The sequence below is a fragment of the Mustela erminea genome, chromosome 4, assembly GCF_009829155.1.
Source record: "Mustela erminea isolate mMusErm1 chromosome 4, mMusErm1.Pri, whole genome shotgun sequence".
In the NCBI taxonomy this organism is placed as follows: Eukaryota; Metazoa; Chordata; class Mammalia; order Carnivora; family Mustelidae; genus Mustela; species Mustela erminea.
This window is the reverse complement of record NC_045617.1, coordinates 88,041,913-88,069,832: the sequence shown is the minus strand read 5'-3', so window position 1 is coordinate 88,069,832 and position 27,920 is coordinate 88,041,913. Positions and strand designations below refer to the sequence as shown.

General features: G+C 40.5%; 1 protein-coding gene across 2 annotated transcripts; it reads left to right on the top strand.

Moving 5' to 3' along the window:
• Window positions 1-770: 770 nt before the first annotated feature.
• On the top strand, window positions 771-5,817 carry LOC116588602 (trem-like transcript 4 protein). 2 transcript variants are annotated; one of them, XR_004285019.1, is made up of 6 exons: window positions 771-1,056; window positions 1,262-1,606; window positions 2,320-2,359; window positions 3,055-3,154; window positions 3,739-4,089; window positions 5,778-5,817. XR_004285019.1 is itself a non-coding variant. In XM_032339895.1 (5 exons), exons 1-5 carry the CDS (start codon window positions 1,005-1,007, stop codon window positions 3,796-3,798), a joined length of 597 nt encoding a protein of 198 aa, XP_032195786.1. In that variant the 5' UTR covers window positions 771-1,004; the 3' UTR covers window positions 3,799-5,001. The 2 variants fall into 2 exon arrangements, 1 of the variants encoding a protein (XP_032195786.1); XM_032339895.1 differs by lacking the exon at window positions 5,778-5,817 and having other exon boundaries at window positions 3,739-5,001.
• The last annotated feature ends 22,103 nt before the right edge of the window (window positions 5,818-27,920 follow it).

Genomic DNA, 27,920 nt, shown 5'->3' with positions numbered 1-27,920 from the left:
TCTAGGAGCTCCACTGTTGCCCCTAGTTGGGATCACCATCAAAGGGGGACAGCTCAGGTGCTTACAGGGCTCAACTTAGATTAAAATCCTTAGTAGCTCTTAGCCCATTGGTTCATGCTTATTTGTACTACCCTAGTCAATGTTCAGGACAGAGCAGAAGGGAAATGGACTTTGTCTCCAATATCGGGTGGAGTCCTTACGATCCTTATATAAACCTACTCATGAAAGAGACCACCACAGGTGAAATACTGTGGGATTTGGCATTCGGGTGTTGAGTGCTGAGCCATACTTGGAGCTAATGATCGGGGTGCGTGAGGGGGTGCAGTGAGAGTTGGGAGCTTGCCTTGGGGTTGGACGGCCTGGGGGTGTTTTACTTTGCTCCTATTTGTTGCAGTGGGGTCCAGGCTCATAGCGTACATCTTGGAGGGCTATAAGAGTCTATGAGTAAGTGTGCCTGTGTCATTCCAACCATGTACCCTCCAGGCCAGGGGCTCTTGGCTCTCCCTGGGGACCACTTATGTGCTTGAGAGCAGCTTGGGTCTCAAAGGGTCCCTACCTGCCTTGGGCCAGTTCTCTCCTGGCTTTTGGAGGCAGGTAGAAAAAGCCAGGCCTCTGAAAGGATGAAGTGAAAGGAACCGAGATTGAAAGAAGTAGAGTGGTCCCTTATTTCCACCTAGCTTTCCCCTGTAAGTGCTGGGTGGGGTGTGGGGTGGGTGGGGGAACCAAGAAGCAACCACAGGGCCTGGACCATCCTGCTGAGCCAAGCTGACGCTGGAGATGTCCCCAGCGGCTGCAGGTTCCCCCAGGGGGCCCCACCTTCCCACTGCCCACAGAACCCGCCCTGCAGACCGCACTCTTACTCAAGGCAGGACCTCTCCTTTCTCAATCTTGCCCTCCGTGTGCTGGGGCATCTGGGCAGAGTCAGGCCCAGATCCTGGGTCTCTCTGTCTTGTAGCTGCCCCATACCCCTCACTCCAGGCACCCTGGCACAGGGACATGACAGTATGACCTGGGAACCCCTCCACCTGCCGCTGGTCCTGCTGCTTTTGGCCTCAGGTAAGGGGCCCTCAGGAGGAGGGTGGCTTCAGGGGGACAGGGCAAGGGAGCGAGGGAGGTCGGAGGTGAGAGAACAGAGCACAGTGTGTTAAGGGGAGGGTGGGACAGGGAGGGCTGGACAGAGAGGGCTGAAGTGCTGTCTGGGGTCATGCTTTGAGGGTGGCTGTGTCCCTTCCTTAGCCTGACCTGAGGACTTGTTTTCTAGGCTCCTGGGCAGAATTCCAGGAGGGTGAGCTGGTGTGGGCGGTGCAGCAGCAAGTGGTCTCTGTGAAATGCCCATCCAAGCCCCTGGAAGGCAAGTATGAGAATAAAACCTGGTGTAAGGAAATCAGCCCAGGTCGTTGTTCGAAGCTGGTCACCAGCACCAGACCCCAGGTGATGGCTCAAAACCCTCCACATTTTATCTGGGACAACCCTTCTGCGGGCTTCTTCATTGTCATCGTGACCGAAATCACAAAGAAGAGTTCAGGAAACTACTGGTGTGGAATAGACAGAGGTCCCGAGGGGAATATCCATATTCTCAGGAACATCAGCCTGGTGGTGACTTCAAGTGAGCTCCTTGCAGAGGGAAGGGGCCTTCCTGGGGTGTCCAGGGCAGTGTAACCACTCACTCCTTCCCCATCTCCCTCGCTCAATCCTCCCAATTCCCTGCTCGCTTCCACACTGACTGTCAGCAGCCTGGTCCCCAGTTCCCACATTCGGGCCATCACCTCCATCCTTGGGTGTCCTGTCCCCTAATTTGGGGCCCACTGGGTATAGATCCCCAGTCCACACGATGGCTCAGACCCAAACCTCACCCACCTATCTCTAGAATTGGCTACTCCATGGAGGTACAGGGTGTCTGTGTGGGACCCTGTGGCCTAGGTCACCCCAGACTGCACATGCTGGTTGTTCAGGACCTGGGTCTGGCCAAGATCAGAAGGGTCTCGAGAGTCTGATGGTGAAGGGGCCAGGCCTTTGGGACAAGTGGTCTCTGCCCTCTCCACAGAAGTAGTCCTGACTCTCCCTGCCCTTGGGGGTTTGGGGACCCAGTATGAGGCTTCTCTCTTAGCCCAGACCTCCCCCAGCCCCTGCTTCTCTCTTTCTACCAGCTCTGAGAAGTTCCGTGTCCTTGGACCCCGGTCAGCCCTGGCCTGGGGGCTCTGAGGGCTGGCTCTGGCCACTCCCCCTCTTCCTCTCAGGCTTTGGGGGCTGACTTCTTCTCTGGGGACTCTAGGCATCTACTGTCTTCTCTGTTGTCATCAATCACACTTGCTTTTCTAGTGACAACCAGGTCAACCTTCATCAGTGACTCTGATTACTGGTAGGTCTGGGATCTCAACCAAAGGGAGGGGGTTGGGAAGCTGATGACTTGTGTGGACTCTGATTCAGGGGATTGGGGTAGACAGGGGTCTGAAAGGGGCCTCAAGGTCTCAGCTCAGAGTTGGGCTAGAGTGGCAAGGGTGAAGGAGTGGCTCTAAACTTCCCCCATAATGGAGCAGAAATAGCTGCGTATCAGGAATGCAAGAACTTCTATTAGTGCTGAGTGAGTCACAGGCAAGAGAAATGAGGCCTGTCCGGGGTCACTCACCCACTTAAGGGCAGTGGCAGGACAAGGATCCTGGTCTTTTGTCTCCAGGTCCAGGGCTCCTGTGGGGCTCAGACACTCTCCAGGGACACCTCTGGGTAATCCCCACCCAGTTGACCTATTCCAGATCTGGGGGCTCTCTCCCTCTGCTTTTCTCCTGCTCCCTATCCATTGGAGCTGTGGCACAGCCTGATAGCCTGATAGTGTCACCCAGAAAGGACAACTCTGATCATTTTCTTCTTTCCTGGCCAACTGCTCCCTCCACCCGAGGTTCCTGGATTCTCATGATTTTGTTCCACGTGGTCCCCATGGCTGACCCCAGTGAGTTCAGGGTGGGGCTGGCCCATAAACAGGCTCCGGCCCCATGCTGAGTTCAGGGGCTGCTCTCTGCAGCCTAGATCCTCCCCTTCTTCTTCCCTCTTCTCCCACAGTCTGTCAAGCGGCACATTCACGATGCTGTTCTGTGCATTCCTCGTGACCAAGATCCTGGCTTTGACAGCACTTCTCCTATTTCTGGCCTACAGAACCCAGGTGAGTATGGCCTGGGCTGGTTTGGGGGCCAGTGGAACAGAGAGCACCGCAGGACAGAAGTAACCAGGAGTCACATAGGTAGCATTGTATCAATTGTAACTTAGACCAACTTAACTGTTCTTTTACCTTGCCCATCTCTGCACACGACTTTGGCTGTTATAAGACACCATTTTCTTTGGCATTCAAACTCATGCCTTGGATCATGTCCACCCATAGCAGCTGGGTTGTCCAGTTTTGAGGCCGGCCTCAGGCGTCCTCCCTAACTGACCCTCAGGTGTGCACACAGAGGTAACAGACACCTGGGAACACATGCATAGGTATTCATTCCGTCCATCAGAGACCAGACCTACCCACCCTGAAGTCCTTTCTAAGGGTCTCCCCAACACTTGAGCCCTTAGCTCACACTCTATAGAGCTCCCACCCCAGGACTTTGTGTCATTCTGTCCTGAACAGGAAAGCATGGGCGGGGAGAAGAAGATGAGGACCTGTGGAGAAGGAGGGACTTCAGGAGTGGAAAGGGGATGGTGCCGGAAGGGGAGCAGATGAAAGAGGTGTGCTTCTGAATCCCCTTCCCCACTTCTCAGGTCTCTGCCAGTACAACCGGAGTAGTAGCAATGGCTGCCCCCAGCCCCTCGAAGACCTGAGAGTCCGCAGGCACTTCCTGCTGAGTCTGGAGTCTCCCCACCTGCTCCTGCTCCATCAGGACCACTGAGTTCTGGAGCCTCCGAGGAAAGGCCATTCCTGTGCCTCTGCAAGACACCTCCTAACACCTGAATCTATCATCTACCCTATGGAGGTGCCTCCCGTCCAAGAGCTGAGGACCCCCATGTTGCCTTCTCCAACGCCATGTCCACAAAGCAGGGACCCACCACCTAGGAAACTCTTCCTGTGCATCCAGGCCACCCCTCTCCTTCCCAGTGGACCAAATCCAACTGGTAGGCAACCTCCCCCCAACCTGTGCCCCTCCCTCCCCTCCAGGGTTTCCTGTTTCTCTGTCATTCACAGATCCCCTGGTCTTCTGGTCTCAGTGCCCATTGCAGTCAGTTTTGGTTCTTCTTCCTCCCGATAAGGGAAATATCCTTCGTTCATACCATACATAAATGTAATATTTGATATTTCCAAAAATGACACAAATTTTAAAAATATATGACCATGAAGGAACAATATTTCCATCCTATATGACAGATAAAAGGGTTAACAGCTTTAGGACTTAAACATCTTTTTCTTTTAAATAAATAAAAATCAGGCAGACATTTTCATTTTAAAGAGGGCTAAGGATAGGAACAGTTAACTCTTATAGAATAAAGAACAAATAATATGTATGAACATGTATCCAAAATGGCTGATAATCAGAGAGATGAGAAATGAAGTGAGACCCCACGCTTTGCTCATCAGTTCAAAGAAGATTAAAATAAATGGTAATCATATTCTGTGCTGGAGAGGTGTAGGGAAAAGGGAATTCTCATGAATTGTTGGAAGGACATAATTGATAGCCTCTTCCTGGAGGGGCAACATGGTGATGAATTAAAAGGCAGAAAACGTAATTTATTCATCCATTCCACTGCTCATGGACATTTGGGTTCTTTCTCCTTTTTGGCTGTTGTGAATGAAGCTGCTATGGACATTAAAAAAAAAAAAAGGCAGAAAAAGGAAAACAAACAAAAGAAACCTCTGGCATGTGAAGCGGCAGTTCTAAACAATTTTCTAAGTAATCTGACATGTGTGATGTGGTGATTGCTATTGTTTAAAAAGGAAAATAATGGAATGTCCCCTATATGTCAGTTTTAGAAAGTGTGCCCACTGTACTTGAGTAAAAAAAAATAAAAATAAAAAGGCAAATAATCGTACAAGACTTGAAAATCCAAAACAGTCTTGCGTTCTCCCATTGTGTGCCCCAGCTCCCACTCCCCTGAAGGGATCCACATATTTTATCCATGTATTCTGGTATTTACCTCCAATTTGTGGAAGAGAAGAAACAAAGCTTATACTGTTCTTTGTTCATTTTCTTGTTTTTGGTGTTATCCACAAATCTCCCATTAATGAGGATGAGAATTGGTTCATTTCACACATCACTTCTCTAGCCACCCCCAAATGCTCTCTCCCCAAACCACAGTATAGTCAAATCACAACTGCTTATATGAAGGATATATAGATTTTACATTGTGGGGCCCTGTAAATACTTGTTTTTCAGCCTAACCATGGAATGAATGTATTATGATAACATTTTCTTTTCAGTATAATTTTTGATTACCCCCCAACTTGCCTTATTTCCATTTATTTTATTTTCTATGTATTCCCATTAATTCATTTGTAAACTCTCTACCAGAAGTGTAAATTTCATCTGGGAAGTTCAAACACATGAAGTCAGGCATTGAATCTCTTCCCTTGAGACACCTGGGACATCCTGGTTGAACTTCCCACGGCACTGCTTTCCTTCTAAACCTGACCTACGACCTCCGGGATTTCTACTCACCATCTTCTTGGGCACTCTCTTGGCTTCCATTGGGTATGGGACGCACTCTCTCATGAATTTCATATCTTTCTGAGTTTCTGAATTTCATATCTTTCTGATTTTATCCTTCTTCTTCTTTTTTAAAAAAGATTTTATTTATTTATTTGACAGAGATAGAGAGAGAAGAGACTACAAGCAGGGTGAGCAGCAGGCAGAGGGAGAAACAGACTCCCTGCTGAGCAAGGAGCCTGGTGTGGAACTCATCCCAGGATCGTGGGATCATGACCTGAGCCCAAGGCAGACGCTTAACCAACTGAGCCACCCAGACGCCCCTTTATCCTTTTTTTTTTTTTCCAAGTTGGAACATGCCTTCCAACATCTTCCCTTACTTTTGAGAAGCTTGATGCCATTTATATTTCCAATCCATTGACGATGAGTTTTGTTTTTTTTTTCCTTCTTGCTCTTGGTGCTTTTAGGATCATCTCTTCCCTACCCACCCACCTCTCACCATGTTCTAAAATTCCATGTGGATGTGTATTGATGTGGATCTTCTGCTATTTATTGTGCTGAGCAGCCAGTGGGTCTCTTCAGCCTGGAAAATTATATCCTTAATTCTGTGGTGTATTTTCTTATTTCTTTTATAACCTTCTTCCATTGTCTGTTGTTTTCTTTTCCCTATCTCTATGAAATTTCTATTATACAAATGTTAGGCTTTATAGACATATCTTCCAAATCTCTCATTATTTCTCCCTTTTACTTTTCATCTTTCTTGTTTACATTTTCTTTACTGAGGTTGATATTTTTTATTACAATTTTACATACAGTGAAATGCACAGGTCTGAAATATGTAATTTGATGGGTTTTGACAATTGCATAGAACCCACTCCCATATTAATATGTAGAACATAGTCATCATCATTTCACTGCCAGAGGCAACCAATATTCTGATTTCTTTCACATAGATTACCTTGGTCTCTTCTAGAACTTCTTATAAGCAAAATAATAGAATAATAGAGTACGTATTCTTTAGTGACTTTCATTTTCACTCACATTACATTTTCACCACAGTATACCTAAGGATCATCCATGCTGCTGCACACATTAATTCCTTTCTGTTCCTAAGTTATAGTCCACTGTATGAATATACTGGCTTTTTAATCCATTTGTCTGTTGACATTTGAGTTAACTTGGCTTTGATGAATCACACTGCTATGATCATTCTTGAACAGACTTTTTTCATGGACATTCATTGTAATAGTTTGCTAATTGTCTTTTAACTAATATGGTACTCTTTTAATTACTGTTGCTTTATAGTGAGCCTTAGAATCAGGAAATACAAGTCCTCCAAGTTTTTTTTTCACTATTTTTTTCTGGTTATTCTAAGTCCTTTACTTTCCCATTAAATTTTAGAATCAGCGTGTCAATTTCTATAGGAAAATTCTTTTTCAGGGATTGTGTTGAACTTACAGATTGATGTTAGGAGAATGGGCATTTTAACATTATTGAGTCTTCCAATCCATGAATATAGTATGTCTCTTCATTTATTTGTTTTTTTGGGTTAGTGCTTCATATTTCTCATATTTTCTCTGTTAATTGTCATCGCTTTTAGTCCTTTGATTTCCTCCCAAATATTTTGTCAGTGTTATCTTCCAATTATTCTATTGACTTATTCTTATTTCTATTATATGTTTAATTGCAGAAGGTACTATTTTTGTTCTCAGAAGACCCTCTTTGTCATGTATTCTATTTGAGTTTCATGGATGTATTTTCTATTATTTCTAAAGATATGCTGTATAAGTCTTTAAAAATTTTTAATTTAGGTCTTTGTGTTATCTATTTCCCTCATGTTCCTTTGTACATATTTAAATTTTTGTGTTATATGTTAAAAGCCTTTTAAATATGTATCATTACACATATTTGTTCTTATTTATATTTTTCTGTGTATTTGCAAATTTTTAAAGATGAAAAGTTAAGAGAAGAAAGACTGTAGCATAAAAGTGATAGGGAATTCTGTGTGTCGGGGGAGTGTTGCTGAATGTTGGATTATACTCTAGAATAGAGTTTCTCAGCTTTGGCACAATTGAGATTTTGGGCCAGATAATTCTTTGTTCAGGAGGCTGTCCTATGCATTGCAGGATGTTTAGCAGCACCTCTGGTTTCTGCCCACTAGATATAAGTAGCACCTTCTTCTCAGTTATGACAACCAAACACTTTTCTAAACATAGACAAATTTCTCCTGGAGGTGCAAAATCACCTGTACACACACACAAAATCACTGATCTAGATTAATCAGTCAAGAGCTTCTGTTCTTTTTGAAGGACACCCCACTCTCAGTATTTCTTGTACTTTTCTCATAAACTGGTAATTTCCCTTTAAAAATGAATCTGTCTAATATTCCTATGTGGGATGAGGAGAGTGTGTAAGTCCAGCTGCCAATATTCTTGAATCATGTTTGCTGCTATGGTTAAGTAATCATGATGTAAAATACAGATATTCCTTGACCTATGATGAGATTACCCTACAATAAACACATTGTAAGTAAAAAATGAATTTAATACAGCTAACATACAGAACATCATCACTCAGCACTATCTCAAAAGCGCTCAGAACACTAACATTAGTCTACCTTTGGGCAAAATCATCTAAGATGTAGAAGAAATTTTAAGTGAAACAAACCAACTGGACTTGCTAATCAAAAAGGAAAAATATCAATGAAAAGAGATCAGCATCTTATGTTAGGATGGACTCCTTCATGCTGGAGTAATAAACAACCCCTAACCTATAATGGATTCCTACAGCCAAAGATTATTTCTCTCCTGTGCAATATGTCCCGAGGGTCCAGGCACACTTTCAGGATGCTCTCCTCCAAGGTTAGCTCTGTGTTCTGAGCTGCTTCAATCTTTCAATCCCTCCAAACTGACAAGTGCTTCTACAGCAGGAGAAAAACTGCCAGAAAGATAAGCAACTCAGGACTCCCATCTAGAAGGGACATTTCATTTACATTTCTTTGGGAAAAACAAATAGTATTTCTTTGTCCAGTTCCAAGGGGGCTGAGAAATATGATTCTCCCAAGCGTCTAGAAATACAAGTAAACTGAATACTGCTAAACAGTAGTGGTGCCAAGTATATACCTGTAGGCATATCTAGCAAAAACTTTTTCTTTTTTTTTAAATTTTTTATTTTTTCAGCATAACAGTATTCATTATTTTTGCACCACACCCAGTGCTCCATGCAATCCGTGCCCTCTCCAATACCCACCACCTGGATCCACCAACCTCCCACCCCCCCACCCCTTCAAAACCCTCAGATTGTTTTTCAGAGTCCATAATCTCTCATGGTTCACCTCCCCTTCCAATTTCCCTCAACTCCCTTCTCCTCTCCATCTCCCCTTGTCCTCCATGCTATTTGTTATGCTCCACAAATAAGTGAAACCATATGATAATTGACCTTCTCTGCTTGACTTATTTCACTCAGCATAATCTCTTCCAGTCCTGCCCATGTTGATACAAAAGTTGGGTATTCATCCTTTCTGATGGAGGCATAATACTCCATAGTGTATATGGATCATATCTTCCTTATCCATTCATCCGTTGAAGGGCATCTTGGTTCTTTCTACAGTTTGGTGACCGTGGCCATTGCTGCTATAAACATTGGGGTACAGATGGCCCTTCTTTTCACTACATCTGTATCTTTGGGGTAAATACCCAGTAGGCATAAAAACAGACACATAGACCAGTGGAAAAAAGTAGAGAGCGCAGATATGGACCCTCAACTCTATGGTCAATTAATCTTTGACAAAACAGGAAAAAATATACAGTGGAAAAAAGACAGTCTCTTCAATAAATGGTGCTGGGAAAACTGGACAGCTATATGCATAAGAATGAAACTCGACCATTCTCTTACACTGTACACAAAGATAAACTCAAAATGGATGAAAGATCTCAATGTCCCGCATCGGGCTCCCAGCTCAGCAGGGAGCCTGCTTCTCCCTCTGCCTCTACCCGTGCTCGTGCCTTCTCTGTTTCTCTCTCTCTTAACTGAATAAATATTATCTTTAAAAAAAAAAAAAACTACAAGCATTAACATTGGAAGGAAAAAAGTGTTAGTGCTAAAGGACTTAATAGCAATCTGGCTTCAGGGTTTTCTGCCACTGCACTAAATGCTAGAAGAAAACAATTTATCCTTTCTTGAGAATAGGGGGAAATATTATGAGCCAGTAATTTTCTGCCTCATTAAATTGTCCTAATTTTGTAAAGACAACCAAAAGAGTTTTCATGTGAAAGAACCTATGGTACCTTTCTGTGAAAACATAGACTAAAGATTTGGGTCCATTTACTGAGGTAAGAAGTAAAAAACGAAATGAAAAATGAGGCTGCGGTGGTTAAAAATCTGAATGAATCAGAAAGTAGTCAGACTATAAAGATGAGCTCAAATTGTTGCTGTAATTCTGTGTTAAAAATAAACCCAGCGGGGCACCTGGGTGGCTCAGTGGCTTAAAGCCTCTGCCTTCGGCTCAGGTCATAGTCCCAGGGTCCTGGGATCGAGCCCCGTGTCAGGTTCTCTGAGGAACAGAGAGCCTGATTTCTCCTCTCTCTCTGCCTGCCTCTGCCTACTTGTGATCTCTGTCTGTCAAATAAATAAATAAAACCTTAAAAAAAAAAACCCAGCTTATGTTTGTAATTGTTGCTAGTGTGCAGAAATGTAATTGAGTTTTGTATTTCAATCTTATGTTTTGTGACTTGATAATTACTCTTATTATTTCCAATGATTTATTGTATATATTTTTGAAATTTCTACATAGTTAATCATATCACCTGCGAACAATATGAGTTTTGTCACCTGCTTCAGATTCCTATAACTTCTGTTTTTCTTTTCTTTTCTTTTCTTTCTTTCTTTCTTTCTCTCTCTCTCTCTCTCTCTCTTTCTTTCTTTCTTTCTTTCTTTCTTTATTTATTTATTTATTTATTTATTTTTTTTTTAAAGAGAGAGAGAGAGCAGGTACATGGGTGAGCAGGGAAGGAAGGGTAGGAGGACCAGAGGGAGAGGAGGGAGGAAATCTTAAGCAGGCTCTCTGCCCAGCACAGAACCTGACTTGGGGTTCAATGACCCTGAGACCATGACCCAAGCTGAAACCAAGAGTTGGACACCAACCAACTGAGCCACCCAGGCTCCCCACTTATGCTTTCTGTTTTTCTCGTGTTAAGGCATTGCCTTGGCTTTTCAGTACAAAGGCAGCTAGAGGAAAGGAAAATGATGATGCTTGTCTAGCTCCTGAATTTGAAGGGAATAATCTCACATTTCAAGGGAGCACTCCAGCTGTCCACACCTCTGTGAATTTGAACCACAAGTTATTTTGCAATATGGTTTTAATTTTTCAAATATCTACTTTTAGTTAGACTTTTGTCACTTGTTTTTAAACTAATTTCATCATGGTTGCTAAATGTGGACTATATTATGGGATGTCATGTGCCCAGTGTGTGGTATCCAGATTCCCTAGTAGGTAGAGGTGGTTATTTTATCAAAGCTCTGCTCTGGAGATAGAAGCCCCGGCATTTAGTGTGAATTCCAGGCAATCTCCAGAAAGCACTTTGCTTGCTCTTTGTGCGGTTGCCTCCCATGCAGCAAACCATTCCAGTTCCTTTTCTGTGTGATCATTTGTCTTAACTGGAATTTAAATAATTATCTTTTAAAATTTTTATTTCTTGTCTTATGATGTAATTCAACCCGCAATTCTTTTTTTTTTTTTTACTTTTTAAAGATTTTATTTACTTTTTTACTTTTTTTATTTTTTATTTTTTATAAACATATATTTTTATCCCCCAGAGTACAAGTATGTGAATCGCTGGGTTTACACACTTCACAGCACTCAGCATAGCACATACCCTCCCCAACGTCCATAACCCCCCCTTCCCCCAACCTCCTTCCCCAAAGCAACCCTCAGTTTGTTTTGTGAGATTAAGAGTCACTTATGGTTTTCCTCCCTCCCGATCCCATCTTATTTCATTTATTCTTCTCCTACCCCCCATACCCCCATTCAACCCCCAATTCTTGGTCACGTGTCAGAATCTCCTCTCAAGACATTCTGACTTATCAGGTATTACACTGATTCTCCTCTATAAACCCACTCCTGGAGCCTTCTGTTGCCTCAGTGTAGATGCACTACCCTCCGTACCTGGTACACAGCTGACATTTGGGGTCTCTGTCCCTCAGGCCTTGGGGGTTTCTCTTTGTCTCCTCCCACCCCGCCGCTGATGTCATATTGTTTATTTCTAGTACCGCTGTTTATTTCTTCGTGCAGGTGGAGCACAGCCTTCAGCAACTACGAGAGAAAGAGGGAAATGGAAAATACATTTTAAGACCATTTATATCTAAAATGTCATTTTTGGGGGGCATCTGGATGGCTCAGTTGGTTAAGCATCCCATGCTTGATGTCTGCTCTGGTTATGATCTCAGGGTGGGGAGATCAAGCGTGCTTAATATTCTTTTTCTCGGGGCGCCTGGGTCGCTCTGTCATTGGGCATCTGCCTTTGGATTGGGTGGTGATTTCGGAGTCCTGGGATGGAGCCCCCCCCCCCATCTCCAGGATGGGCTCCCTGCTTGGTGGGAAGCCTGCTTACCTGCTTCTCCCTCTCCTGCTCTCCCTGCTTGTGTTCCCTCTCTTGCTGTGCCACTATGTCAAATAAATAAATTTTTAAAAATCTTTGGAAAAAAAAAAAAGATTCTCTTTCTCCATCTCCTTCTGCCCATCCCTACCTTAAAAAAAAAAAAGGCCTTCTCCACCTTGACACTAATAGTTTGACTGACCTAATATTCTGAGTTGAAAATCATTTGTCCTCAGAATTCTGAAGGCAATGCTTTATTATCTTCTGACTTTCACCATGCTTAAAGAGGCTGAAGCCACTGTGGTAACTTTGATGAATGATCTACTGCTTCCACTTTGCTAATGCTTGTCTTTGTTCCCAGCACCCTCCAGTGCCATGGTGAGGATGCTCGTAGTGTGTCTACTTTCATCCACTTGTTCCATGCAGTGAGTGGCCCTTGCAATTGAGAAATTCATGGGAAAACTTCTTGAATTTGATCATGGATGATTTCCTCCTCTGTTATCTCTGTCTTTCTAGAACATCTATTTATTTATTTATTAAAAATTTTAATAATTTTAAATGTATGGTTAACATACAGTGTCATATTAGTTTCAGATGTACAGCACAGCCTAGAACTTTTAAAAAAAAAGATTTATTTATTTATGAGGGAGAGAGAGAGAGAGAGAGAGAGAACGTGAGTGGGGGTAGGGGTAGAGGGAGAGGGGAAGGACAAACAGACTTCCCACTGAGTGTGGAGCAGGGCATGGGGCTTGATCCTAGGACCCTGAGATCATGAACTGAGCCAAAGTCAGATGCCTAACGAACTGAGCCCCACAGGGCCCTCTGGATTTTGATTTTTGGGTTGTTGCTCATCTAGTCAAGCTTTTAATTATTTTATGATCAATTTCAAAATGTTTTTCCAGAAATGTATCCATTTTTTTAGAGGTGTGGAGGGGCAGAGGGAGAGAGAGAGAATCTTAAGCAGGCTCCATTCCTAAGTGAAGCCCAATGCGGGGCTTGATCTCACAACCCAGCGATCATAAGCTGAGTCGAAATCAGGAGTCAGATGCTCAACTAGCTGAGCCACGGAGGTGCTCCTGGAAATTTATCTATTTTAAGTTATCAAATTTATTAGTAGATGATTATTCATAAGACTTTTATTCTAAAAATCTGAAAATCTCTTTTGGGTCTCCAGGTATTTCTCATTTATTTTCTTCTTTTTTATTTGCACTTCTTAACTTTTCTCTTGATTTGTCTTGATGGAAATTTATATATCTCATTCTTTTTTTCTTCCAAGAAAAGCGTTTTAGTTTGTTCGTCTCTCTCTTGCTCTCAGTACTGCATTTATTTGACTTCTGCCTTCTTGCTTAGAATGATCTTAGCTACTCTAACAGATTTATTACAAAATCTCAGAGAACAAAATTTGATTTCTTGCTCATCTCACAGACCAACAGGTGGTTGGGGGCAACTCAGGAAGCCAGGATTTCTCCATCTCTGCTCCTGAGTCTTCAGCGTCCTTTGCTTCTGGCAGTGGATGGCAAAGAGGAAGTGTGGCACACAGGAGAGTCTATAGCCAGGTCTGGAACAGAACTGGACCAGTGCACATTGCTTCTGCCTCCATTCCCTAGGCAAAAATGGGGTCTACCTGAGTGTCCAGGAGGACAATAAAATAGGCTCCCATGAGCACAATGCAGCTGTGCCTCCCTGTCTTCACTTCTGTCATTTCTTCCTTCTTACTGTTTGGGGTTTGCTGAAATATGGTGCCAGTTATATCCCCCACCTCCACCCCCACCCAATAACCAATGAGGGTGGGCTTTCTGTCAGTGTCCTCACAGTGTCTATCATTCCTTTTATTTTTGTCAATCTAATGGTAGAAAAAATATATCCCCTTGTCATTATAATTTGCATTTCTTTGATTACTAGATATGTTGAACAATTTCACATTTCTTTTTGCCCATTTGTATTTCTACTCTCATGAATTTCTTACTGATGTCTTAGATCCCTCTTCTATAGATAGGGATATAATTATCTTCCTAGTTGACTTCAAAGACTTCATATATATTACACGTAACAAAGCTTTGAATATTATATGTTCACATGTTGACCTTTTTTCTTAGTTTGTCTTTTTCTTTGTTGTAATTTTATTTTATGTTCCAATTTTTTAGAAGATTTTATTCATTTAACAGAGAGAGAGAGAGACAGTGAGAGAGGGAACACAAGTGGGGGCGGGGGAGAGGGAGAGCAGGAGCAAAAAGCCTGACATGGAATTCAGTCCCATGACCCTGAGATCATGACCTGAGCTGAAAGCAGACATTTAATGACTGAGCCACCCAGGTGCCCCATTATGTTGTAATTTTTTTATACTGTTGGGTCATGCTAAAAAAGTTCTATTTTATCACCAGCTTAAGTACATTTTTCATATAATTTTTTTCTAGAACTTTTCTAACTGGTGTCCTTCTAAGAAAAAAAGAATATAGTTAAAAATCAAGCCAATAACTGGAGAGATAGATGTATCTATTATTACAGTCAGAGACTTCAACACACTTTTATCAGAAATAGACATAGGACATAGGACTTAGTTGAACTCAACAACATCATCAATCAACTGAATATAATTGAAACCTATAGACTATTTCATTTGACAACAGCAGATACACATCCTTCTCAAGCTTACATGAAACATTTACCAAAATAGACCACATTCTGGGCCATAAAATGTTACCAAATTTAAAAAATACATAAACCATACAGTATCTGTTCAGATCACAATGTAATTAAACTAGAAATCAAAAACAGAGATATAACTGGAAAATTCCAAAATACATGGAAATCAAACAACACACTTCTAAATAACATGTGGTCAAAGAAGAATATTCAAGGGGCACCTGGGTGGCTCAGAGGGTTAAAGCCTCTGCCTTCAGCTCAGGTCATGATCCCAGGGCCCGGGGATCAAGCCCCATGTCAGGCTCTCTATTCAGCAGGGGGCCTGCTTCCCCCTCTCTCCCTGCCTGCCTCTCTGTCTACTTGTGATCTCTGTCTGTCAAATAAATAAAATCTTAAAAAAAAAGAACATTCAAGAGAATTTAAAAAATATTTGAAGTAAATGAAAACACAACTTATCTCAAAATTTGTAGGATGCGGCATAAGCAGTGCTTATAGGGAAATTTATAATATTAATTGTGTATATCAGAAAAGAAGAAAGATCTAAAATCAATAAGCTAAATTTCCACTTTAGGAAGTTAGAAAAAGAAGAGTGAATTAAACCTCGTGTAAGAAGATAAAAAGAAATAATAAGAACCAGAGCAGAAATCAATGATATTGAAAACAAATCAATAGAGCAAATCATTAAAACCAAAAGCAGATTTTTTGAAAAGATTAATAAAATTGATTAGCTACTGTCCAGGCTTACCAAGAAAAAAAGAGAAAACAAAAATTACCACTAGTAGATATGAATGGAGGGAATCACTACAGATTTCAGGACATCAAAAGGATAATAAAGGAAAGAAAGGAAAAATTTTGTGCCTACCAATTTGATAACTTAGATGAAATGGACAAACTCCTTAAAAGAGCCAGTCTGCCAAAACTCATACAAGACAAAATAGACAATCTGAATAAACCTATATCTATTAAGACAATTGAATTGATAATTAATAACCTTCCAAAACAGAAAGTGCCAGGCCCAGGTGGGTTCCATGGTGAATGCTCACAAATTTTTAAGGATGAAATTAAACAAATTCTCTATAATCTTTTCTGGAAGATAGAGCCATAGAGCCTACTTCCTACTCATTCTATCAGGCCAGAATTACCCTCATACTAAAACCAGACAAAGACATCACAAGAAAAGAAAACCACAGACCAATATCTCTCATGAACATGAATGCAATGATCTTTAACAGAACATTACCAAGTCATATTCAATAATTTACAAAATAATTATAAACCATAACCAAATAGATTTACTCCAGGTATGCAAGGCTGGTTTCAACATTAGAAAATCATTTAATGTAGTTTATTACATCATCAGGTTAAAGGAGAAAAATCACAGGATCATATCAATAAATACAGAAAAAGCATTTGACAAAAATTCAACATTCATTCATGAAAACTTTCAGCAAACTAAGAATAGAACATCCTTAACTTGATATAGAACATTAAAAAATAACTCTATGGATAATATCACATTTAATGGTGAAAGGTGAAAAATTTTCTCACTAAGATCAGAAAAAGGCAAGAATGTGCCTTCCAACTAATGCTTTTCAACATTGTACTGGAAATCCTTGCCAATGCAATAAGACAAGAAAAGGAAATTTAAAAAGGAAATAAAAAGTAAAAAGGAAATAAAAAAGGAAACAAAAATAAAAGGAAGAAAAAAACTGTTTGCAGAAGACATGATCATCTATGTAGGAAATAAGAAAGAATCAGTAACAACAACAACAACAACAACAACAACAACAAATCCTCCTGGAGCTAGTAAGCAATTACAACAAAGTTGCAGGTTATACAGTTAACATACAAAAGTTAATTGCTTTTCTATAGATCAGTGATGAACAAGAGGAATTTGAAACTAAAAATATGCTATTTACATTATCACCATTAAAAATGGAATACCTAGATATAAATCTAACAAATCATGTACACAATCCATATGATAAAACTATAAAACCCCAATTTAAAAAATCAAAGAAGAGCTAAATAAATGGAGAGATAGGGGCGCCTGGGTGGCTCAGTGGGTTAAAGCCTCTGCCTTCGGCTCAGATCATGGTCCCAGGGTCCTGGGATCGAGCCCCACATCGGGCTCTCTGCTCAGCGAGAAATCTGCTTCCTCCTCTCTCTCTCTCTCTCTCTCTCTGCCTACCTGTGATCTCTATCTGTCAAACAAATAAATAAAAAAATCTTTTCAAAAAATGAATGGAGAGATATTCTATGTTCATGTATAGCAAGATTCAATATTTTCAAAATATCAGTTCTTTCCAGTTGATCTATAGATTCAATGTAATCTGAATAAAAATCCCATCAAGTTATTTTGTGGATCTTGGCAAAATGATTCTAAAGTTTATATAACAAAGCAAAAGACCCAAAATACACAATGCAATATTGAAGCAGAAGAACAAAATTGGAGGACTGAGACTACCCAACATCAAGACTTCTTATAAAAAGCTAAACTAATCAAGACAATGTGGTATTGGTGAAAGAACAGACAAGTAGATCAATAAAGCTGAATAGAGAGCTCAGAAATAAACTCAACTGACTATAGTCAACAGATCTTTAACAAAGGGATGAAGGCGATACAATGAAGAAATGATACTCTTTTCATCAAATGTTCCTAGATATTCACATGCAAAAGATGAATTTAGATTTAGACATTATACCTTTCACAAAAATGAACTCAAATGGATCATACACTTAAATGTAAAACATAAAATTAGAAAACTCCTAGAAGATAACCTTAGGTATTGTGATGACTTTATAGATATGATGTGAAATACATGATACATGAAAGAATAATTGATAAACTGAACTTAATTCAAATTAAAAGCTTATGAGAGCCTGGCTGGCTCAGTCAGTAGAGAGGTGACTCTTGATCTTGGGGTCATGAGTTTGAGCCCCATTTTGGGTGTAGAAGTTACTAAAAAAAACACAAAAACTTATGCTCTGTGAATGACATTGTCAAGAGAAGGAAAAGACAAGTCACAAACTATAAGAAAGTATTTGCAGAAAACATATATGATAATGGGCTATTACACAAAATATACAAATAACTCTCAAAAGCCAACAAAAAGAAAATGAATAATTCAATTTAAAAATGAACAAAAAACCTGAACAGACATATCTTCAGAGAAGATTTGCAGATGTCAAATAAACATACAAAAAGATGCTCCACATTATATGTAGTTAGAGAATTGTAAATTAAAACAACAATGAGATTCTGCTACCCATCTGTTAGAATGGCCCAAATCCAGAACACTGACGACACCAAATGCTATGAGGATATGGAGCAATAGGAACTCTCATTCACTGCTGATGGGAGTGCAAAATGGTACAGCCACCTTGAAAGATTGATGGCTTCTTACATAACTAAACACATTTTTACCATAGAATTCAGTATTTGGTATTTACTTAAAGGAGTTGAAAACTTATGTCCACACAAAAAGCTGCATATGAAGGGACGCCTGGGTGGCTCAGTTGGTTAAGCATCTTACTCTGTTTCAGCTCAGGTCATGATCTCATGGTCATGAAATGGAACCCTGTGCTGGGCTTCCTGCTCAGCAAGGAGTCTGCTGGAGATTCTCTCTCTCCCTCTGCCCCTTACCCCCACCCTCAAATAAATAAATAACACTTTTAAAAAAGATTTTATTTTTATATTTGACAGAGAGGAGATCACAAGCAGGCAGAGAAGCAGGCAGAGAGAGAGGGAGAAGCAGGCTCCCCATTGAGCAGAGAGCCCAATATGGGGCTCGATTCCAGGACCCCGAGATCATGACCTGAACCAAATGCAGAGGCTTTAACCCACTGAGACACTCAGGTGCCCCTAAATAAATAAAACTTAAAAAAAGTTGCACATGGATGTTTATAGCAGCTTTATTTATAATTGCCCAAATTTGGAAGCAACCAAAATATCTTTCAGTAGGTAAAATATATAAAGTGTGGTACGTCCAGACAATAAAATACTATGCAGCACTAAAAAGAAATAAGCTATCAAGTCATGAAAAGACATGGAGAAAACTTTTTTAAAGAATATTTTTATTTATTTATTTGAGATAGAGTGAGAGTGAAAAAGAGAGAGGGAGAGAGAGAGTGTGTGCGCAAGTGGGGGGAGGGGCAGAGGGAAAGAAAGAAGCAGGCTCTCCACTGGGCAGGGAGACCAACTCAGGGTTTAATCCTAGGACCCCAGGATCATGACCTGAGCCAAAGGCAGACACTTAACTGACTGAGCCACCCAGGTGCCCCAAGACATGAAGAAAACTTAAATCTATATTGCTAAGGGAAACAAATCAATCTGAAAAGGCTACATACTATGTAATTCCAACTACATAGCATTCTAGAAAAGGTAAAACTATGGGGACAGTAAAAAAGATCAGCAATTCCCAAGGGTTAGGTGGGGAAAGAGGGACCACAGAGGATTTTTTAGGGCAGTAAAAATTATTCTGTGTACTATAATGATAGATGTATGTCATTACACATTTGTCCAAATCTGTAGAATACACAAAACGAGCAGTGAATCCTAATGTAAACTATGGGCTTTGGGTGGTACTGATGTGTCAGTGTAGTTTACTGATTGCAGCAAATGTACCACTCTGGTGGGGGATGTAGCTAATGGGAGACTCTGTGGGGGTGGTCAAGGGATATATGGGAATTCTCTGTGCCTTCTGCTCAATTTTGTTGTGAACCTAAAAAATTAAAGACTATTTAAAGTGCATGCACATGGTAACAAAAATTTCCAAGCAGTTTAGAAGTATAAACTGAACAGTGAAAATAAAAATCATTCTTGTCCTTTCTTAACAGGTTTTCTTCTCAAAGTCAACCTCTGTTAACTGATTTTTATATATTCTTTCAGAAAATGTTATATTTTTATAAGAGCATATACTTCTATCTTTTAGTATTTTTTTACACAAAACACACAATGCAATAAATATTGTCCTGCATCTCCCCTCCACCGCCCCAATCTTGGAGATTGCTGATCTTGGAGATTGCTCTCTACCTACATGTGGAGATTGGACTCATTCTTTTGAATTCCAGCAGGGCATTTTATTACAGTTCACTCGACCACTTCCTTAATGATTGTGAAAGTTTTAAAAGGCTCTTACCAACAGTGATGCAATAAACTTCCTTGTAATTTTGCAGCACATCTATAGGCAGATTTCTAGCTGTAAAGTTGCTGGGTTGGTAGGTACGTGCATTTCTACTGATGTCAAAATTGTCTTCGTCAGAGTTTACACCAACTTGTACTCCTACTTCCTTTGCTAATGCTAAATGTTATCGATGTTTCCTTTCTTTTTTTTTTTGCTAATTTAGTAAGTCTAGGTTATATTGTGGTGATGTTTTGTTTTGCATCTTTTTCAGTTATTAAGGTAGGGTGATGTCAACAGACTGTTTACATTGTTATTATTATTTTTTTTTTTTGTGATCCACTTGTTCACATCCTTTGTACATTCTTCTTCAGTTTATTAGTTTTTTCTTATTGACTTCTTTGAATCATGAATAGTTGAAAATATAGAGGTAGAGATGTGCTTCCAAAAAAAACAAAAAAGTCTGGGAAGTATGAGTAGTCTGGATTGAAGCAGACAGATTGTGAAGCAGGACGAGCTTCTGGAGGCTCCAAAGATTACCTAGAGAGAGGTGACTAGGGAGTAGGTGACATGGGAGATGGGACAAGGGGAAAGGCAGGAGGATGCAGCAGCAATAGCGAGAGGTAGAATTGACCGGCTGTGGCAGAAATGAGATGTGAAAGATGAGGGACAGAGACAAGAACTGTAGCTGACTCCAGCAGTAGCTGCAGTGACTGGCAGATTTATGGGGCCAGTGATAACAGAGGGAGACCCTGGAGGAGGAGAAAGTCTGAGTTAGGGAGGAGTTCTGAGGATCCTTGGTCTGGAGAGAGAATGCACAAGTGCTAGGTGGTGTTCTCCAGGCACATAAGGTCAGAGTCTTTTCCTTCCTGGGAGCTGTGTGGCTCATGTGTCAGGGGCCTCCCAGTAGACATGCATGGGAGGGGAGTGCGTATGTATCCTCGGTGTCCAGGCTTGGCCGGAGATGCTCGTGAATCCTGTGATATCCTTTCAGATTCTCTAGAGTCTGATGAGAAAGAGAGGAGAGGCCCTGGTGTGACTCCCACCACAGCCAGGATGTAAGTTCAAGGCTAGATAATTTCTCCAGACTTTGAACCACATCTCCCAGAAGTGTAGATTCCTCAGACCAACAGCATGTTATGAAATATGTTGCAGGCTGACATACGGGCAAACTTTTGATTTTATAAAAAAAATCCCACCTTCTATGGTCATCATTTTCTGTAAAGAAAAGGCATTTTGAAATGGTGTATGTTACCTCGGATCATAAGCTTAAGAACTACATCGAGTTATGGCAATATATTGAGCTGGAGGAAACCCAAGGCCTGAGAACTTCAGGGAGTCCAGTCCCTATCCATCTTGGAGGCAGCATAGCTGTCCCATTACAAGGTGAACATAAACTAAGTTAGGTTAAGCACCGTTATCTGGGGTTTTCCTGTTCTTTATAGTGGAATCCAATCCTGACAAATACAGCTCTCACTACTAAGAGTTTTGTTAGGTATACAATTTTAGTTTATTTTTCCTAAACACTCCCATGATATTGTTCCATTGCCATCTGGCAGCAATTATTATATCTGGGAAGTCTGTTATTTAATGTTCACAAATGGCGGCTGCTTCCTCTCTGTTTGTGCTCTTTAATTTCTTGACAATATGCCCAGATGTCAATTTCTTTTTGTTTACATTGCTTGGCTGTTGATTTTCTGTATTTGTGGCTTACTGATTTTTCATAGCTGTGGAAAATTTTCAGCCAGTATATCTTCACAGATTGCCTCTCAAGTTGTTTATGCCCAGGATGTGGAAAGCTCAAATGGGTGTTGAGCAATGAGAAAAAGCTAAGTAACCTGTAGGGTCATACTTTGCCTTGAACCTAGAAGAAAGCTGAGGTTGCAAAGCAACCAAGTGACCCGACACCCAAGGAAGGATAGGCCACACTGCATTTGGACCAGAGATGTGAGCACTGACCCATATATCCCACAGAAAGGGAGGAAGAGATGCAGAATACCCAATGAGGGGGTAAGAACAATTCAGTTAAGATTTTGACAAATTGTCAAACATTACATTAAGTGCAGGCTGGCATGACAGCATGGGACTCCTGGGGTCCCAACACAAGACAAGGGTTCACATTCACTTGCAATCTCTTTTCCAGGTGCTCATGAGAACGACTGAAGGCAGAGAATCTCCCTCCATGGTGAGGACCTGGAGAAAGGGAGTGGTAAATAGATCCTTCTCTCTATGGAACAAAAGCATCAAGCCACTGGCATAGGGGCAACAAGACTGGTCAGCCTCAGGGAAGAGGCAAAGGCCTCCTGAAGTGAAGGAAGTGTATAAGAAAAAACTTTCTGGCCGTCTAGAATACAAATGTGATGGTTGGAGCTGCAGCAGTCATTTTGGTCCACAAGATGATGGGGTTTGGAGGTTATGAGCTGGGATGCTATGGTGGAGTGGAAGAATCAAGGTCCATGATGTTGAAAAACTAAACATACCAGCCCTAGGATGCCTATATCTGAACTTTTTAGTGAGAGACTAGAGACTACTATCTTGCCTAAACTACTGTCCTACTAGAATTTTCTGTTACATTCAGCCAGCTAATTCTAAGTAACCAGAACCAGACCTACAACTCATTTATAGAGAAACCTCATGTCCCTGGAACCTCCCTAGATCATGAACACTGTTTGTAAACCAAGATTTAGCTAGGCCAGACAGTAACTTTGTCCTTATGAACTCCAGCTGCTATTAAAAAAACCTTCCAGGTTAAAACTATCATAGTATAAAAGATATGACTAGGATAAAACTCTTTGAGTATTAAGGCCTGAGGATAAGAAGTCTAAAACTATGGCCTCCTTAGGATGCCACTTCCCAGTTAATTGCCATATGAAGTCACAGAAACTTATCCAAAAATAAACCAGACAAACTGCTTCCCCTAGTGGTGACTTTAGATTTATACCAGGTTGTGACCTGAGGGATTTGTTTTGTTTTGTTTTTGGATCCCCACCCCATCATCTTCCCAAAAATGTAAGTTTTGAAATTTTTAAACTAATTTTCAAACTTTTTTCTTTAAAACAAGTAAGTTGGTGTTTCTTTTATTTGTTCGTACTGCAATTACTGTGGAATGAATGACATTTTTTTCCCCCCACTAAAACTACTCAGCTAGGGGTTTCTGACATAATAATTATTTTTTTTTTATATTACTGTAACATGTTTTTTTGTTTTTTTTTTAATTTTTAATTTTTTATTGTTTATAAACATATATTTTTATCCCCAGGGGTACAGGTCTGTGATTCGCCAGGTTTACACACTTCACAGCACTCACCATAGCACATACCTTCCCCAATGTCCATAACCCAACCACCCTTCTCCCAACCCCCCTACCCCCAGCAACCCTAAGTTTTTTGTGAGATTAAGAGTCACTTAATTGTTTCCCTCCCAATCCCATCTTGTTTCATTTATTATTCTCCTTCCCCCTTAACTCCCCATGTTGCATCTCCACTTCCTCATATCAGGGAGATCATATGATAGTTGTCTTTCTCTGATTGACTTATTTCGCTAAGCATGATACCCTCTAGTTCTATCCACATCATCACAAATGACAAGATTTCATTTCTTTTGATGGCTGCATAGTATTCCACAGTATACCACATCTTCTTTATCCATTCATTTGTTGATGGACATTTAGGTTCTTTCCATACTTTGGCTATTGTAGACATTGCTGCTATAAACATTTGGGTGCATGTGCCCCTTTGGATCACTACATTTGTATCTTTAAGGTAAATACCCAGTAGTGCAATTGCTGGGTCATAGGGTAGTTCTATTTTCAACATTCTGAGGAACCTCCATGCTGTTTTTCAGAGTGGCTGCACCAGCTTGCATTCCCACCAACAGTGTAGGAGGATTTCCCTTTCTCCACATCCTCTCCAGCATCTGTCATTTCCTGACTTGTAAATTTTAGCCATTCTGACTTGTGTGAGGTGGTATCTCATTGTGGTTTTGATTTGTATTTCCCTGATTCCAAGTGATATGGAGCACTTTTTCATGCGTCTGTTGGCCATCTGGATGTCTTCTTTGCTGAAATGTCTGTTCATGTCTTCTGCCCATTTCTTGATTGGATTATTTGTTCTTTGGGTGTTGAGTTTGCTAAGTTCTTTATAGATTCTGGACACTAGCCCTTTATCTGATATGTCATTTGCAAATATCTCCTCCCATTCTGTCAGTTGTCTTTTGGTTTTGTTAACTGTTTCCTTTGCTGTGCAAAAGCTTTTGATCTTGATAAAATCCCAATAGTTCATTTTTGCCCTTGCTTCCCTTGCCTTTGGTGATGTTCCTAGGAAGATGTTGCTGCAGTTGAGGTTGAAGAGGTTGCTGCCTGTGTTCTCCTCAAGGATCTTGATGGATTCCTTTCTCACATTGAGGTCCTTCATCCATTTTTAGTCTATTTTCGTGTGTGGTGTAAGAAAATGGTCCAATTTCATTTTTCTGCATGTGGCTGTCCTATTTTCCCAGCACCATTTATTGAAGAGGCTGTCTTTTTTCCATTGGACATTCTTTCCTGCTTTGTCGAAGATTAGTTGACCATAGAGTTGAGGGTCTATTTCTGGGCTCCCTATTCTGTTCCATTGATCTATGTGTCTGTTTTTGTGCCAGTACCATGCTGTCTTGATGATGACAGCTTTGTAATAGAACTTGAAGTCTGGAATTGTGATGCCACCCACTTTGGCTTTCCTTTTCAGTATTCCTTTGACTATTCGAGGTCTTTTCTGGTTCCAAGTAAATTTTAGGATTATTTGTTCCATTTCTTTGAAAAAAATGGATGGTATTTTGATAGGAATTGCATTAAATGTGTAGATTGCTTTAGGTAGCATAGACATTTTCACAATATTTATTCTTCCAATCCAGGAGCATGGTACATTTTTCCATTTCTTTGTGTCTTCCTCAATTTCTTTCATGAGTACTTTATAGTTTTCTGAGTATAGATTCTTAGCCTCTTTGGTTAGGTTTATTGCTAGGTATCTTATAGTTTTGGGTGCAACTGTAAATGGGATTGACTCCTTAATTTCTCTTTCTTCTGTCTTGGTGTAGAGAAATGCAACTGTTTTCTGTGCATTGATTTTATATCCTGACACTTTACTGAATTCCTGTACAAGTTCTAGCAGTTTTGGAGTGGAGTCTTTTGGGTTTTCCACATATAGTATCATATCATCTGCGAAGAGTGATAGTTTGACTACTTCTTTGCCGATTTGGATGCCTTTAATTTCCTTTTGTTGTCTGATTGCTGAGGCTAGGACTTCTAGTACTATGTTGAATAGCAATGGTGATAATGGACATTCCTGCCGTGTTCCTGACCTTAGCAGAAAAGCTTTCAGTTTTTTTCCATTGAGAATGATATTCGCGGTGGGTTTTTCATAGATGGCTTTGATAATATTGAGGTATGTGCCCTCTATCCCTATGCTTTGAAGAGTTTTGATCAGGAAGGGATGCTGTACTTTGTCAAATGTTTTTTCAGCATCTATTGAGAGTATCATATGGTTCTTGTTCTTTCTTTTATTAATGTGTTGTATCACATTGACTGATTTGCAGATGCTGAACCAACCTTGCAGCCCTGGAATAAATCCCACTTGGTCATGGTGAATAATCCTTTTAATGTACTGTTGAATCCTATTGGCTAGTATTTTGGTGAGAATTCTTGCATCTGTGTTCATCAAGGATATTGGTCTGTAGTTCTCTTTTTTGATGGGATCCTTGTCTGGTTTTGGGATCAAGGTGATGCTGGCCTCATAAAATGAGTTTGGAAGTTTTCCTTCCATTTCTTTTTTTTGGAACAGTTTCAGGAGAATAGGAATTAGTTCTTCTTTAAATGTTTGGTAGAATTCCCCCAGAGAGCCATCTGGCCCTGGGCTTTTGTTTGTTTGGAGATTTTTGATGACTGTTTCAATCTCCTAATTGGTTATGGGTCTATTCAGGTTTTCTATTTCTTCCTGGTTCAGTTGCGGCTGTTTATATGTCTCTAGGAATGCATCCATTTCTTCCAGATTGTCAAATTTGTTGGCGTAGAGTTGCTCATAGTATGTTCTTATAATTGTAATTCTTTGGTGTTAGTTGTGATCTCTCCTCTTTCATTCATGATTTTATTTATTTGGGTCCTTTATCTTTTCTTTTTGATAAGTCTGGCCAGGGGTTTATCAATCTTATTAATTCTTTCAAAGAACCAGCTCCTAGTTTCGTTGGTTTGCTCTATTGTTTTTTTGGTTTCTATTTCATTGATTTCTGCTCTGATCTTTATGATTTCTGTTCTGCTGGGTTTAAGGTTTCTTTCTTGTTCTTTCTCCAGCTCCTTTAGGTGTAGGGTTAGGTTGTGTACCTGAGACCTTTCTTGTTTCTTGAGAAAGGCTTGTACTGCTATATATTTTCCTCTCAGGACTGCCTTTGCTGTGTCCCACAGATTTTGAACCGTTGCGTTTTCATTATCATTTGCTTCCATGAATTTTTTCAATTCTTCTTTAATTTCCTGGTTGACCCATTCATTCTTTAGAAGCATGCTGTTTAGTCTCCATGTATTTGTGTTCTTTCCAAATTTCCTCTTGTGATTGAGTTCTAGCTTCAGAGCACTGTGGTCTGAAAATATGCAAGGAATGACCCCAATCTTTTGATACCAGTTGAGACCTGATTTAGGACCCAGAATGTGCTCTATTCTGGAGAATGTTCCATGTGCACCAGAGAAGGATGTGTATTCTGTTCCTTTGGGATGAAATGTTCTGAATATATCTGTGATGTCCATCTGGTTCAGTGTGTCATTTAAGGCCTTTATTTCCTTGTTGATCTTTTGCTTTGATGATCTGTCCATTTCAGTGAGGGGAGTGTTAAAGTCCCCTACTATTATTGAATGATTGTTGATGTGTTTCTTTGATTTTGTTATTAATTGGTTTATATAGTTGGCTGGTCCCACGTTAGGGGCATAGATATTTAAAATTGTTAGATCTTCTTGTTGGACAGACCCTTTGAGTATGATATAGTGTCCTTCCTCATCTCTTATTATAGTCTTTGGCTTAAAATCTAATTGATCTGATATAAGGATTGCCACTCCTGCTTTCTTCTGATGTCCATTAGCATAGTAAATTGTTTCCCACCCCCTCACTTTAAATCTGGAGGTGTCTTTGGGTTTAAAATGAGTTTCTTGTAGGCAACATATAGATGGGTTTTGTTTTTTTATCCATTCTGATACCCTGTGTCTTTTGATTGGGGCTTTTAGCCCATTAACATCCAGGGTAACTATTGAGAGATATGAATTTAGTGCCATTGTATTGCCTATAAGGTGACTATTACTGTATATTGTCTCTACACGGCTTCCTCTCTTTCTCTCTTCTCCTGAAGCTTCTGTTCCTCCTCTTCTCTCTCTCTTCTTTGCTGCTCTTCCCATTGTTCCTTTAACTTTCTCTCTTGTTCTTCTTGCCGCTTTCTAACTGCCTCTTCCTTTTCCTTCCTTCTTCTGAATTCTTCTTGTGCTTTCTGCTCCTGAAGCAACCACGCCTCATGTAATTTTTGCCTTTCTATCTCCAACAGCTTCTCTTCTTCTAGGTGTTGTTCTTCAATAAAAGCATCCTCCTCCTCCTTCTGTGAGAGTCCTGAGTCCCTCAATCAAGCCAGTTCTTCCCATCGTTTCTTTCGTTTCGCCTTCTTCAGGGCGGCCCTGTACTTTTTGTGGCTTAGTATCTCAGGAAACAACATCTTGTCAGGTGCCGCCATTTTGCCAGGACCCTGACATAATTATTTTATTAAAAAAAAAAAAAAGTTTAAAGTTGCCATTATCAGACTGGTTACTGTATAAATAACTGGTGTCTATACAAATTGGTTCTTTTAATCCATATAAAACTGAAAATTGTGTGGGCCAGTGCTATCATTCTACTTGGACTTTTGGTAAATGTTTTTAAAAATTTATTTATTTATTTATTTATTTGACA